Source organism: Coturnix japonica, chromosome 1 (assembly GCF_054131305.1).
Source record: "Coturnix japonica strain WE chromosome 1, WE-NBRP24, whole genome shotgun sequence".
In the NCBI taxonomy this organism is placed as follows: domain Eukaryota; kingdom Metazoa; phylum Chordata; class Aves; order Galliformes; family Phasianidae; genus Coturnix; species Coturnix japonica.
Window position 1 is genome coordinate 87,118,253 of NC_140663.1, and position 14,938 is coordinate 87,133,190.

Genomic DNA, 14,938 nt, shown 5'->3' on the forward strand with positions numbered 1-14,938 from the left:
GCAAGTTGTAGACTATTAAGAGCAAAATCAGAGAGGTCAAAACCTAGTTTGAGTTAAAAACTAGTTAGAGATATAAAGGATGGCAAGAAAAGAGTTCTACAAGTGTGCAGAAAGTGTACAAATATCAGAAGAGCTCAAGAAAAAATGCAAGATCCTTGAGAAAAGGAGGAGCTAAATATGTTTGATTTTTTGTCTTTAAACTTCAGCCTCTGAGGGCAAAAACTGCTTTCCAGTTCTTTTGTGTGCCAACACGCTATCAAAAATAATGTAGCAGCAACAGAGCAATAGGTTAGGGACACCTTAAAGAAGCTGGATAAATGGGATATATCCAGGGATTTGGAAAGATTTCACTGGAGTGGTTGCAAGGCTGAAATCATCTGTGAAAAGTCAGTGTCCAGGGGAAAATTTTGGCAACTGAAGAAAGGTTGTAGTAAAAGCAAAAAAAGAAACTGAAGGGATCTGTAGGCCAGTGAGCCTTACCTGCTCAGTCCCCTGGGAACTCATGGACCATATCCCCTTGGAATTCATATCTAAAGAGATATGTTTGAATTGATCAGAAAGACAACTCAGATTTAGTAAATGCAAAATGTACCTGATAACCTGGTTGCTTTCTCTGATGAAATATCTAGCTATGTGGAGGAGGGAACTACAATCAGTGTAGTTTAAGCTTTAAGCTTTGTCTCCTACAACTGGAAGTACAAGCTGGATGGGAAGATAGTTACACACACTGAAAACTCTTGGAGTGCTGCAGTTTGGAACTACTGTTGGAGGTTCATTGTCCGGATGTTGACTGATATGAAGAAGACTGCTGTAAGAATAGGTGCCAGGGCTGGTGCTGTTTGATGGAGTCTTTAGCAGTAACTGAAATAATAACACAAAGCACACCCCCGGAAGATTTGTAGATGACGCTGAATTAGGGTCAGTCATTGATAGATTGAATGTTAGAGGCACAATCCAGATGCATCTTAATAAATCTGAGGATTTAGCCAATAGAAAAATCAATGAGGAAAAGTCAGGAGAAGAATCCCATGTACTAGTAAAGGTTAGAAAAGCAGTATGCTGAGTAGGAGACCTTATAAAAGGAACTGGTGGTTATGCTGGATACCAGATTGAATTGAGTGGAGTTTGTCACAGACACTTAACATACAGTGCTGGAACACATCTTCATTAATGCATTTTAGTGTGTTGGAGTGATTGTTAAAATAATATAACATGGACTTTCTTAAAGAAAAGGGAACAAAGCACAAAATACATATGGTGGCTTACTTAGAAAATGCAAAAAGAACCATGGTTGCCATTTTTTCACCAGAATTTAAAGAAGATAGAACTGAGTAATACAGTATAAGCATGGATGTGTCTGTCTGGGAATGCTGGCCTTTTATTGTATGCTATTGTAAATTTATTTTTTCTACAATACTGAGTACTATAGGTATGTGTTTTGATATGGAATGGATTAAAATACAATAAGCAAACAGTTCTTAATTAGATTGGATAGAGAAATTAAAATATACGTATTGGCACTAATTAAGGCATGCTTTCATTTGCTTATAGCTGTGATTTATCTATTCTTTATATATTCAAATGTATATGGACTTAAATACAACCAGATGCTTGCATTTCAATTTAACCTGTTACTAATGGATTTCTTTCTTTTTTATTATTTTTATTCTTTTAACTGTATCACTTGATCACAAATTCTAGCATGGGCAGAAAATATGCTGCGTGCTATCTCCTATTAAATATTATTGAGTTATATGAATTACAAATTCAAGAGGGAGAAGGATTGTAGTAAATTACTAAGAGACCAATAATCTAGATAGTTTAAGTTTCATGTCAACTTTTCCAACTGCACTGATTTTTTTATTAATTCACATATATCACTACTTCTACCATAGATTTTATGTGTTTTTTGTTGGTTTTTTGTTGTTGTTGTTGCTGTTGGGTTTTTTTTACATCATGATTTTATAGAATTATTTAAGGTTCATTAATTTTTATAATTACTAATTAGGCAGGATGCTGTGATCCACCTAGAGGTAGGTGTGAAAGACAGAGTAACTTAATAGTATACTTAAAATTCTTACCCTTCATAAATGAATCTTTCAAAATAGCAATAATACTTGTCTTGAAATTTTCCACTTCCCCTCTTCAAAGGAGAGATCCAAACCATATTCTGACAAAGGCTAAGAAATGCAGCTCATATTTCTGTGGGAGTATGAAATTGCACAGTCCCCCAGCTTTAGACCCATTCCGCTTAATGTCTTCATTATAAATGCACTTTGCTATACAGCGTCATTTTATAGTTTTGACAAAGCAGTCAAGATTTTCCAGTAAATTCAGAAAATATATGAAGTAGTCTGTGAACCCTTGAACAATCTGAAGACATAAACTTATTAACTGTTGGAAGACAGTATGTGAATTGAGTTCATATTGTATTTTCATGTTGTTCGAATAGTTGCCTTCTCTACTAAGCTGTATTTTCTAAAAGACGGTAATTACATGCTCAGGAGTATTGCATTGCAATAGTGCAAACAGAAGGGAATATTGTATCAAATAATCAACAGCATCTAGCCAAAAATAAATTTATAATATGCTGTTTGTGGACTATCCTTGATGAGTTCACACCCCTTGAAGCGACTGTTCAAACAAAAGAACGTTAGCTCGATAAAACAGTATTGACTGTTCTGGTCAACTTGAAGCACAAGAGAGCAGTTCATACAGATACAGCCTCAATTAATGCCACCTTAAATTTCAACTCTTGATATCAGCTTGATGTCAGGGGTTTAGTATAATAAATTTAGTTCACTCTGAGAGAGCATATCTTTCTGTAATACAGCTTTATGCTGCTCACTTGTTTTCAATATGATTAAGAATTTCTTGGAGAAAGTTGAAATGCCAACTGTTTGTTCCTTGTTGTTTCTGGATTTGCTAGTTGCAACAGATGATATGTAATCGCAGAATTTTTAAAGGCCACTTCAAAAATTTGGCTTCTGTTTTTGTTCTGTTTTGTTTTCTTCAAAACACAGGTGGTGTGTAATCTAACCAATACACCACTACTGCCAGGCTGCCAGAAGAGTTCAATAATTACAAGTAGGATGACCCTTAGTCAGGATGGAGGAGGAGTGTCTATGACTAGGAGGAAAACAGGAAAAGAATAGAGAAAATAAACTGAAATGTGTGGGGATATGTTTTTACACAAGTGGTTGTTAAATGTGAAGTTAAATGTGAAGACTGGAAAAGGCTGGGAAAGCTTTGGATTTTGAGTGCCAGAAGCAGGAAGAGTAAATGTTAGAAATCTGGTCTGGGAAGGCTGAAAATTTTGCTGGATCCTGAGCAAATAGTCTTCTAGCTCTCACCTCATGAAAGGTGGGCAATCTTTCCAACCTCTTTGGTAACATTTTTATAACCTCTCCTTCACCCAGGTGTTCTGAATTCTTTTTAAACAAAGTAACATGAATTATCTAATGCTTGTGTAATATTGCTATTTAAAAATAAAAACATAATAATAAAAAAAAAAACATTCATGCCAGTGAAACAAATATTTAACCTACAATTGAAAGTATTCCTTGCTCATGCCCTGGCTGTTTTGATATTTCTTGTACTTTTATGTAGGCCTTAGAGGCGCTTAAACTGATTAATGACATAAGTTGATCAGATTAGGAAGTAATTTCATAGCTGACTTTTCTGTGTTTCAGTAAAAAGCCCACCAAGTCAGTAAACACTAGAACTTATGTTCAGTTTTCCAAGGTATGGAAAGAAATGTGTGACTAATGTAATGTAATTGCAGTTGATAATGTAATAAAATTGCAGTTGAATCTCTTCCTGACAAGAAGAAAAACAAGCAGAAAATCAATCTAAAGATAATATATGTTATTATATTTTTTATTTATTAATTATATTATTATTTATTACACAAATTCCAAAATTGTACCTAAAACCAATTCTAAAATTTTGATTGACATTGTACTGGTGGACTTCTTCCACAATGCTCTCAGATTCAAGTTGACTTGTACCAGTGGAACAGAGATAATACATTTCTCATAAGATCTGATATATTATTGTCCTGGCTATAACAGAATTGATATATCCTCTATTAATGTCGATCTTTGTTGCCTTAACCAAAGTAGCTTTTTATGAATATTTTCTTAGAAAAAATGATTCCCTGTAGTTCCTTTCCATTTTTATCATATCAGCTAGGAGTGCTGAATTTCTCAATACACAATTTAAAAATCTCTGCATTATCTATACATTCTGAGCTAGTTCATTAAGTATTTCCTCCCCTGAAAAGTGGAGCTATTTATCACTGAAACCTTAGGGGAAATCATTATGTTCACTGCCTTTCAAGAAGCATTGGACATGGCTCTGTCTGATTCAATGAAGATCAGCTATTCTTTTCTTGTTTCTCCTTTTCTTAAAGCTCTTTTCTCTGTTCCTTCATTCTGTTTTGAAAACTATGAAAGCCTTTCATGCTATCAAGCTCTAGTTTGCAGATAACATAGTTGAAATTGTGGGATATTAGATATTCCACAGGGATGGAGAGTAGTCTAAAGGAGGATGTTGTCAGAATGAAGCCGATAATCTTCAATCTTGTGTTACCTTTTATAATTGCATTTTTATTGACTTGTTCAGCAAACACATTCATACACTTGACAATTGATGGAGTACCATATATCAAGGTAATTGGTAGGTAGTGCATATCAGTCTCGTTTTCAGATTGTGATTCTACTTTGCTTAGAAGGAATGTCATGTAAAATATATTGCCACAAGCTCTTTTGTGATCTATGAGAAGTCTTTTGATTATTTGCATATCTGTCTCATGGTAATCAGATAAAAAAGGGAAAAGCAAAATGCAATAGTGTAATGATTAATATGAATTTATATCTAGGTTTTAGAGTGATTTTTAGCAACTGGCACTGAAATTCCATAGATGCCAAGACTGAGAAGAATGCAAAGCTGTGTCATAATGCTGGTACTTACCTGTATGAAACGATATCAAATGCCTTGAGGCCACTTCACAGCAGAGGAGTGTTCAAATGCTGTTGTAAAACTTTCTCATGTATCATTACAAAGCCTATTGACCTAGATGTCCTCAAATATTATAAATCGGACTTTGGAAGTCATATGAGGCCCTCTACTGGTAGCCACTTTAAATCTTTCAAAGCAATATTTATAAAAAGAGAAAAGAGGAGAAATTGTAATTAAGATGTCTTTGAAACTTTTAGATTATCTTGTATAAGTCAAGTGCTGGGAACTAAGCAGCCAGTGACATTTAAAATACAATTAGAATGACCTGCAAGATCACAAAAATAAGAAATACTGAATGGCTAAGTATGACATATGTTGTTTCAGATGCTGTTTTTTTAGAAAATGAATCTTGTGATGTTCATGGATTTTTCCTTGTTCTTATCATCTTTTTACTAGGTGTACATTCCAAGCAGAGTAGCAATTGTGCTTCAGAATATGGATGTCCCACAGTGAAGATCTCTGTCACTGAAGAAGCAAGTGATAGAAGTGCTACTACACTGTACTACTACTAAGTGTAACAAAACTAGATCTGTTGAATCTTTCTGAAGCTGAATCTAGTAATATTAATGTTTTTAAAACACAAGACTAATATTCACATGCAACTGCAAAGGTCTGTGCTTGCTAGAATCTATTTTGAGAAAACTTTAAGGAAGAGAAAGAAGAATGTTGTCATTTTGGTAACAAAAATTTTTGATAACAGTACTTCAAAACAGCAGGTATTCTCAATTAAAGTGTTGTTTACAGAATTTTATGAGGAATAACATTCTTACCAAAAGTGATCCTGCTCCAGTGTTTGTAATTTCTTGAAATCTTCTTTTTCAAAAAGTGAATTAAAATACTCATTATATGTAAATGCTGCTTATTAATAGTGGTTTGCTTAAATAAAACAAAAGTTTTTGGCTGAAAGGCAGCCTTAAGGATTTGTGAGACTTAATTGGAGGCTCCTCTTCTGCAGTGAGTTCTAACATGCAATTTAAGACATTCATCCAAATTAATGAGAAGATCCTTAAGAGTGTTGTACTTTGCCATTTTTTAATTTGATTAAAATTGCAAAAAGGTGCTTAAGAACAAAGTGGGCAGACAACAGGCTGCCAATGTGCTGATGCTGCTGGGTTGCTTACTCGCTGTCTGTGAAATCACTTAGTCTGTGCACCTCACTTGCTACAGCTCAAAACAAAACAAAACAAAACTTAACTGTTGTATGTACACTGCTAAGATTTTCACTAAGGAGAACGTTACACTGGAAAATGTTCTAAATACATAATTCATCTTATTGCTTTAATTTCATTGATGTTAGGACTTTGTAATACTGATTTCACCATTTCCAGAAGCTGCATTTCAGCTTGGAGTGTGAGCTTCCTCTTGCACTTTGTAACTTCTAAAATGTTTCTGTTTTGAGAAAAAGCTGTCTCAAAGTACAGTAATCAAGGTTTGTTGTTGTTCTTGTTGCTTTCGATAAAATCAAGACAGTTAATTATTGGAATGCTGCTAAGATTGTTCAAGAGAATTATTTAGTAAGTGGAACTTTTCTTTTTGTAACAATTAAGATTCTTTATGTATTGAAAATGTATTAAGGAATAATCTGAAAAATTAATACCGAATTAATGAAATGTATTTTATTTTGTTCCACTAATATGCTCAAAGGCATATTAGAATTGGGTATGAAGTTAATGTCTCTTTTATACAAGTTTGAATTTTGTGACTTTAAGTTAGCCAAAGAGGAAGATGCCCGTAACCATTTCAGAAAGTTTTCTTTTTCCTTTGTTTCTTGTTTTTTACCCAGCTTACTACATGAACCATTGTGTAAATTACTGAAAAACTGTGCCAACACTGAAAATCTGTTCACAGGTTTTGAAATGCTTACTTGTACTTCTATATAGCTTACTTCTTAAGCTAAGTAAGATACATGATGGAATCTTGCGGCATGATGGAAAACAGTCTTTTGGTAGTGTTCACAATGAAGGGATTTTATGAACATCCCTAGTCTGTTATATTCGTTGTGAAAGAGAATTCTGTATTGTGGCAGAGTACTACAATATTGTGGGCTATCATGCTTCATTTTCCGCTATACCAGTTTGATCTGCTTGGTAGTGAGCAAGTAAAAGCATTTCTATACTGAAACTTTGAAATAAAGTCTTTGGAAGAAAATACACTGAACTATTTTAGCAACTGGAACTGATGTGTTTTGTGGTTTTTTTTTCTTCCAAATTGTTTTCCTTGTATTGAAACAATTAGGAAATTTTAATGTGTATGCTGTATTTACATTATTTTATTTAGTAGGTGTTCAGTAGGTGGGGTTTTGCTTTCTTGTTTTTATTTACACCATCTCCGGGTTTCCAAAAGTAATGGAAGGCAAGTCCCCTTGTCAAAGCCTTTTGAAAGAGAAGGAATAAAGGTGTGACATGAAGGAAAAAACTGTAAAATTACATGCAAATAAACTGAGGAGAATAATACAAATGTGTATATGTTTCATTGCTTGTACTGTGAAAGGAATGTGTGGTAGTCTTAACACTGGATAGACCAATATCAAAAACCGTCTTGGAATCAGTAACTTGTCTTGGTCAGAAACCATCTATGGAGAATGGTGTATTGTTTGACATACACATATCACTCTTCTGCATTAATAGACTAATAAAAGCAAATTACAAGATTTGCAAGGTAAGCATGTAAATATAAGAAGCATAATAATTAGGAAATTTTTGGAGTCCTTATGTACATTCAGCCCCCTGAAACGTGAGACAGGAATGGGGAGCAGAATAAACCCTCCTGCAATTCAGGAGGAGCCAGTTAGTGACATGCTACTTCACCTGGACTGTCATAAGTCTGTGGAACAGGATCCACTCAACATTACTGAGGGAGATGGCAGAAGTGATTACTAAGCAGATTTCCATAATTTATTTGCGGTCCTGGTCAACCAGGGAGGTCCCACATGACTGGAAACTTGCAAATGTGACACTCATCTACAAGAAGGGTTGGAGGGAGAAACTGCAGGCCTGTCAGCCTGACCTCAGTATTGGGAAAGGTTATGGAGCAAAACTTAATGAATGTGATCACAGGTCATGTGCAAGACAGCCAGGTGACCAGGCCCAGTCAGCATCAGTTAATGAAACACAGGTTTTGCTTGACCAGCCTAATATCCTTCTGTGACAGGTGATCAGCTTGTTGGAGGAGGATATAATCTTCCTAGATTTTAATAAAACTTTTGATTCTGTCTCCCATAGCATTCATAGGGAGAAGCTGGCAGCTCATGGCTTCCACAGGTTTCCTCTTCCCTGATTAAACAACAAGCTGGATGGCTGAATGGTGCTCCTCAGGGATCTGTACTGGTGCTGTCCCTCTTTAATATCTTTATTGATGATCTGGATGAGGGGATTGAGTATACCCTCAATAGGTTTGCAGATGAAACCAAGCAGGCAGGAACTGTTGATCTGCTTGAGAGTCTGATGTCTGTACAGAGGGATCTGGGCAGGCTGGATAGGTGGGCTGAGACCAGTGAGATGAAGTTCAACAAGATCAAGTCCTGCACTTTGGTTGCAGTAACCCAAAGCAATACTACAGGTTTGGGGAAAAGTGGCTGGAAAGCTATGTGGAACAGCTGGGGATGTTGGTTGATGTTCACCTAAACATGAGCCAGCAGTGTGCCCAGGGGTCCAAGAAGGCCAGCGGTATCCTGGCTTGTATGAGAAATAGCATAGCCAGCAGGAGCAGCAAAGCAATCATCCCCCTGTACTCAGCCCTGGTGAGGCTGTTCCTCGAGTATTGTGTTCAGTTTTGGGCCCCTCACTACGAGAAAAACATTGAGGCCCTGGAACATGTTCAGAGAAGGGCAACGAACTGGGATTGTTTAATATGGAGGAGATTCAGGAGATTTTATTGCTCTATCAAATGATCTGAAAGGAGGTTGTGTTGAGGTGAAGATTGGCCTCTTCTCCCAGGTTACATTGATAGGATTAAACAGAATAGCCTTAGGTTGCACCAGGAGAGGTTCTAGGTGGATATTAAGAAAAAATTCTTCTCAGAAAGAGTAATTATGCATTGGAAAGTCACCATGTTCAAGAACCATGTAGAAGGTCATGAGTCAGTGGGCATGGTGTTGGTGGGCTGATGATTGGACTGTTGGTACACCTCTAATCAGCACTCTTCTGTCAAATTTGATAGCTTATCTCTGTCACTGAAATAAATAAAGTTTTCCATGGTCATTTATCTGTGGGTAAATCTCTTTCCATAGAGAGGCATTGTGGAGGAACTGCCTTTAAAGATAACCTCTCTTCTCTCGTCTTCATCTCAGGTGATTCTTATAATGACAGAGAGGTATCCATTTGACTGGTATATTCTCAGAGCAGTTACTTTTAATTTCCTTATTTTTTCCTCCTTCTTTGACAAACTCAAGCCTCATCCTGAACTTTATTTTGAAGATAAGGAATGGGGTACTTATATCAACTTGGTCAGTATTTCTGAAAAAGAGACCATCATGGAAAATCTGTTTGACCTTTCCATTTGTTTTTCTCCTATGAAATTTATCTTGCACATTATATTCAATTTAGTAAAGAGTTTGTTAACCAAGTTTTCTGAAAGATAGGAATGCATTGTACCTAATCTTCTGAAAGTGGGAGTCCTTTATAAACAGGTATAAACAGCTGTAAAAACAATAAGAAAACAGTAGGTAAGTTGCTGCGTGGTACTTGAACATAATGTAAGGTGATACTTTCTGTATCTCTATATCAGTCACAATTCGACTTTCAAATTAAGATTAAGCAGCTGAATAAGTTGTAGTTGCCTCAATTTTTCATGAGTCCAAGTTCTTCTCAACTGCACATCAATGGATAAAGAAATAAAGTTTCTATTTATTTAAAAGTCTCGATTTTCATAGGCAGAAATAGCTTAATTAAGTAGTGAAAAGGGAGAGTTATCTGAATGAACAACAGAAACCTTTCCTTTAACCTAATAAAATATAGCTATTCTGTTCCAGACACATGAAAGTCTGTGATTGTCCTCCTCCATAATTTGATTTTGATTAATTTAAATATATGGTGTTTAAAAGTTTCTTCATCGACTAATGTTTCCTAACTCTTTGCCATTCTAGGTCAACTGCTAATAAGCCAAATCAGTTTTGCATATTTTCTTACTTAGTGCCTGTATGGGAAGTATTAGGTCACAGCATGAAACAGTGATTGAGCACCTGGTGAAGGGACACAGCTAGTACTGGGAGCATAGGTGGAAGCAATTCACCTGTGTGAGAAGAAGGGGAGCACACTGTCTCCATCCTTCCCTACCCTCATTTAAGGGCTGGGAGGTGCAGAGGAAGCATTGCTACTCTCTGGTTGCTTTCTTCAGAGTATTTGGTGAGCCCTAACCCTGGGAAAGGGGTAAGTGATTCCTTCTTTATTATTTGATCGTGGCCTTTGCTTTTCTAAGGTGATCTGAAACTGGCTTAAAGTATCTATAAGTGCCATTGTGTATTCTTACAGTCCCTGAAGTAGGATCTCAGTTTTATAAAGTCATTCTGAAAGTGGTATCTTCCTTGTGGTTAACAGAAAGTTTTCTGCCGAGGCTAACTTTGTGCATGTGTATGTTTTCAGATCTCATGGTAAATACTGCAAGTGTTTTGGAAGGAGGAATGGAGGTTATCTACTGTAATGGGATGCTGTCTCTTAGGATGGAAGAAAAGAATTAATTCTTTGAGCTTCCAAATTACTTAAAGTGTTACTGAAGTTCTTGAGGAAAGCAACTGCAACTTTCCAAAAGTTTCATAAGCATTCAATGAAAATTAAAAAATCCATAACTGTTCTGGTCTTGTTTACTTGGTTCTAGAGAAATACTTTTTTCTTCATGCAGTGTTTCCTTTATGTGGGTTTTTTCATTTCTGCTTTATCTGAAAACATGTTGCAGTAATAATGAGAGTCTGACATGTGACTGTCTTATTAAAAAAACCTATATAAATCTTGGCATAGAAATAACTCCAGTTGAATATATTGAAACTATTCTGCTTATGGAAAGGTAAAAACAAAAGTTAATTATGAGTCATTAGATGAGACAAATTATATTTTTCATGCCTGTGAGTACAATATGTCCCCTGTAAATATAAATAACTCGTGGATGTTCATGGTAAATTAAAGCTTAAAATGAATTAAGAGAAAATGTAAGAACTTACAGGCATTGAAATAATAGATCTCAGCTTAGCTGGTATTTCTGCATTTTTATAAAGCTGTTCTGAGCCCTGGAAGTGATCCAAGTTTAATTGAACTTTTTCTGAAATCTGTCTTTGAAAGACGATCGTTTCTTGGAGTATTAGGAGAGTATTAAAATTGATGCAACGCTAATTGCTCGTGCCATTTGACTACAAAGTGATTTTCAGCGTTGTTAAAAACTCAGGGAACTCCCTCTAAGCTTACTTTTTTGACTATGCCTCACAAAACTCAGTTTAAATGTATAGAGTAAGCATAGTTTATAAGATGATGTTAATTTAATCGGTTGAATATTCAGTCTTTGTTCAGGATAAGTATGATCTTTATGAAAGAAAATAGAATGCATTTTGGAAGAATAGTTATGTCTTATAAACACTGAAGAAACTAAACGGTAAATGCTATGATGTTATACTGTTTTCTCCACGGTAGTTTTTTATTATTCCAATTCCCAGTGGTCTGCTTGAGTGTTTTGTAGTGAAGAAAATGGCTTTGTTATATTTTCTACTCTTTTTATGGTTGAGAAGGAATTGGACATGTGCAGCTAGCTGTCTTAGTGCTCTGAATCTGGCTGGGATGGTGTTCGCTTTCTTCATAGTAGCTATGTAGTACCGTGTTTTAGATTTGTGGCTAAAATGGTGTTTATAACATTATCAATGCTTTAGCACAATGTCAAGCCTTTGTTTTCTTCCCTGCCTTCATCCACTCCAGCAAGTGGGAGGATGGCCAGGAGAGCTGACACGAAACTGCCCAAAGGCAACCCAGGAAGTTGCTGGACGTCTTCCTGATGTCAAGTCATGAATAAATTGCTTTTCCCATTTTGCTTGTGTATGCAGCTTTCACTTTCCCTGTTAAGCTAGCTGGCAATTTGAAATTAGGTGAAGTCACTTAAAATTCATTGAAGGAAATTGGTGGGGGTAAAACTCAACTTTAGCTGCCTTTCCAAAAGCATTCAGTGTGTTTTGCATTGAGTTATAGTGCAAGATAACTCGGGTACTTTACACATCTTTGTGAGTGACCAAAGTTGATGTATCCGGACTATTTAATGGTAAAAATTACTGGACCAGTTCTTTGTGGAAGTCTTGACTTGCTGGCATGTGACTATTCCTATTGAAGAGGTTTGTTTAAGAAAGAAGTATAGAAAAACTTTTCTACTCAAAAAAGTTGTTTTTCATGTAAATTGCTTTGAAAAAATATATTCTTTGTTAAATGCGAATACTGTATCAAATGGCTATACTTCGTAGAGATATGGAAAATGAACTAAGGTGAGAATCTGTTCTGTAGAATGCATGAAATTCTAATCATTATTTTTGTAGGAAGTTCCTTTCATGTATTGGCTGTTTCTTTCATTGTGGTGTTTTCTTGTTTAGTTCACTGCAGTAGTATTCAACCAAATACACTTTTTTTTTTTTTTTTTTTAATGTTTCTGTATTCCACAGTCTATCTGAATGTAAGTTATTTTTTTCAGCCCATTGTGATTTATTTATTTTTGGTCATGAGTTAGGGCCTATCTGTTGTTTTATGTAACCAAAGTTTGAAAATGGGCTCCTTGCTATAGGTGTGTCAGTCATCCTGCAGCCTGCTGGGGGGTGGCAACATGATATCCAATATGTATGTGTTTGTGTTGTGTTTTTTTCCTAGTTGTCCTGTGTCACTAACTGCTGTGACACAGAACTAACTCTTCCTTCTAATTTTAAATAACCTAGAGAAATCTGTCCTTGTTCCTCAGACTTATTGGACTACTGTAATGCGATGTATATGCATGGATTAACACAGTAACTGTGTGTTCTTCATAACAATGACCCTAAGAAATCATTTAGTAGCATAATTAAGTATTTTTAAGCAAATTGAGCACGAGCTGCTCAGATAGGGGTACCTGGCTGGAAGTGATAATGGAGAAATTGTATTCATTTAGTACATTATTAGCTTTTTCCTTCTTGTCTTCCTGTGCATGGAATTGGCACAGGGTATCAGTAGTTAATTCATTCCTAGAAATGCTATCACCAAGCACACATATTAAAAGGAATGCAAAGCTGTATTGATACACAACTAGAAATTAAGTAAGGAAAGCCATTCTCCTATCAAATTGACCAGTTAGCTGTTGGCTTGAAGTACTGGTATAGTGGAGGAGAGTCCTAATCTTCCTTCACTACACAAACTGGGTTGCTTTTTTTTCAGAAATCTTCATGTTATTTCTGGTATGAAACATGACAGGAGAAAATATCCCTGACTTATACATCTGGAAACTCTCTTCAGGAAATTCTTGTCTTGCCCTGCATACTTTTTATGTAGGCTGATTGTAATAGCCCAATTTAAACTTGAGTGGTGATACACAGCATGTTATGTAGAATACTGCAAGGATATTTGAACATGGAAAGATAGTTGCTGATGTTTTGTTGGAGGTAACTCATATGTATTCATTCCTTTGAATAATTAAATACACTGACCTTTTGTGTTAACAGCCTTGATGGGTGTCAAGCCATCATGCTTTGATGCTAGATACAGCTTTCAGCCTGTCTTGTTTGCATTTGCTTTTTTCAGACTAGAGCTTGTGAACCTTTCTGTTTATTTTGGCTGATGTGGGCTTGTGACCCTTACAGTGTCCTGACACCCTGCAGGACTTTTCTTTGCTTAGTCTTGGAAGTTTTTAGTTGCATGCTGAGCAGACCTTGTGTCCTGTCCCTAATCCCCACTGCCTAGCAAGGCTGTGTTGGTAGAAGTACTTGCATGGCTTTTGACCCATTGAAAGTTCTGCTAGAGCCAAATATCTCAGGTGCTCAGAGGCAGAGAGGATTACAGCAGTGATAAATGCACTGGCCCCCATTTCACCCTGTCTTTAAAGGTCACGAGGGGGCCCAGCTCCTAACTCTAAACTTCCCCAGGTTCTATGAGTTCTGTCAATCCAGTTTGGTGGTTCATTCATGCAAATGAACCATTTCTTCAACTTCCTAAACTTTCTTTTCTGTGTCATCTGCTGAGTAATGATTGCATGTTGCTGGTATAGGGAATTTTCCCTGTGAGCAAAAACTCTAGGTCTGAGCATGTTCTTGCATATATTTGACACCTTTTTGTGTCCCTCTGCTTTTTTTTTTTTGTCATTTTTGTGACACCTCTGCTCTGAAAAGCCAGTGTGGCAGATGACTTACTCAGGATGAGAGAATCTCACAACCTGTTGGATTGAGATAATCATATAAACCCTCTTACCATCCAAGGAAGTTCCATTGCACCCATATCAGTACACAGATGCTCCGTATGGTCAAGCAATTACAAGTGCAATGGCAGGAACTCAGACAACAGAAAGGCCAATGTGAATAAGGGTATGCAACCTAAAGCACATCGTGCAGATGGTTCTTACTAAGATCAAACAGGTGTTCATCCTTCTGTAGTGATCTCTGCTGGCAGAAAATGCAAGGAGGCAGTGGTAGGTATTTAAGTGATAATCCTGCATAAAGGGAGGGCTAGGTTTGCTTGGTGATGGACATGATATGGATCTGTGCAGAGAAGGAGCTGTGGAAAGGGAGCAAGAATCCAAATATACCAGGTAGATATCTGCAATGAAGCTGTTGTAGCTTTTATATCTTCTGTTAATGTATCTCATGGTTACAGAAACTTGAAAAGCTGAACTCTATTCTTTAAACATTCATTCAGCAATATTTTTGTATCTATCTTTGTATATTTTCTACATCTCTAGGTCATATCATTAGCACCAGCAGCCCACTGCTGCACAAGATTTC

The 14,938-nt window shown here is 36.3% G+C and overlaps 1 protein-coding gene across 3 annotated transcripts in view; it reads left to right on the forward strand.

Annotated features, from left to right (window-relative positions):
• Positions 1 to 7,479, forward strand: part of GBE1 (1,4-alpha-glucan branching enzyme 1) — a 142,856-nt gene extending 135,377 nt beyond the window's left edge. For all 3 annotated transcript variants that reach the window (XM_085547128.1, XM_085547139.1, XM_085547164.1), the window contains one exon: positions 5,419 to 7,479. In XM_085547128.1, the coding sequence (XP_085403254.1) occupies positions 5,419 to 5,475 (57 nt within the window). In that variant the 3' untranslated portion in view covers positions 5,476 to 7,479. The remainder of the gene's footprint in view (positions 1 to 5,418) is intronic.
• Positions 7,480 to 14,938: the final 7,459 nt, after the last annotated feature.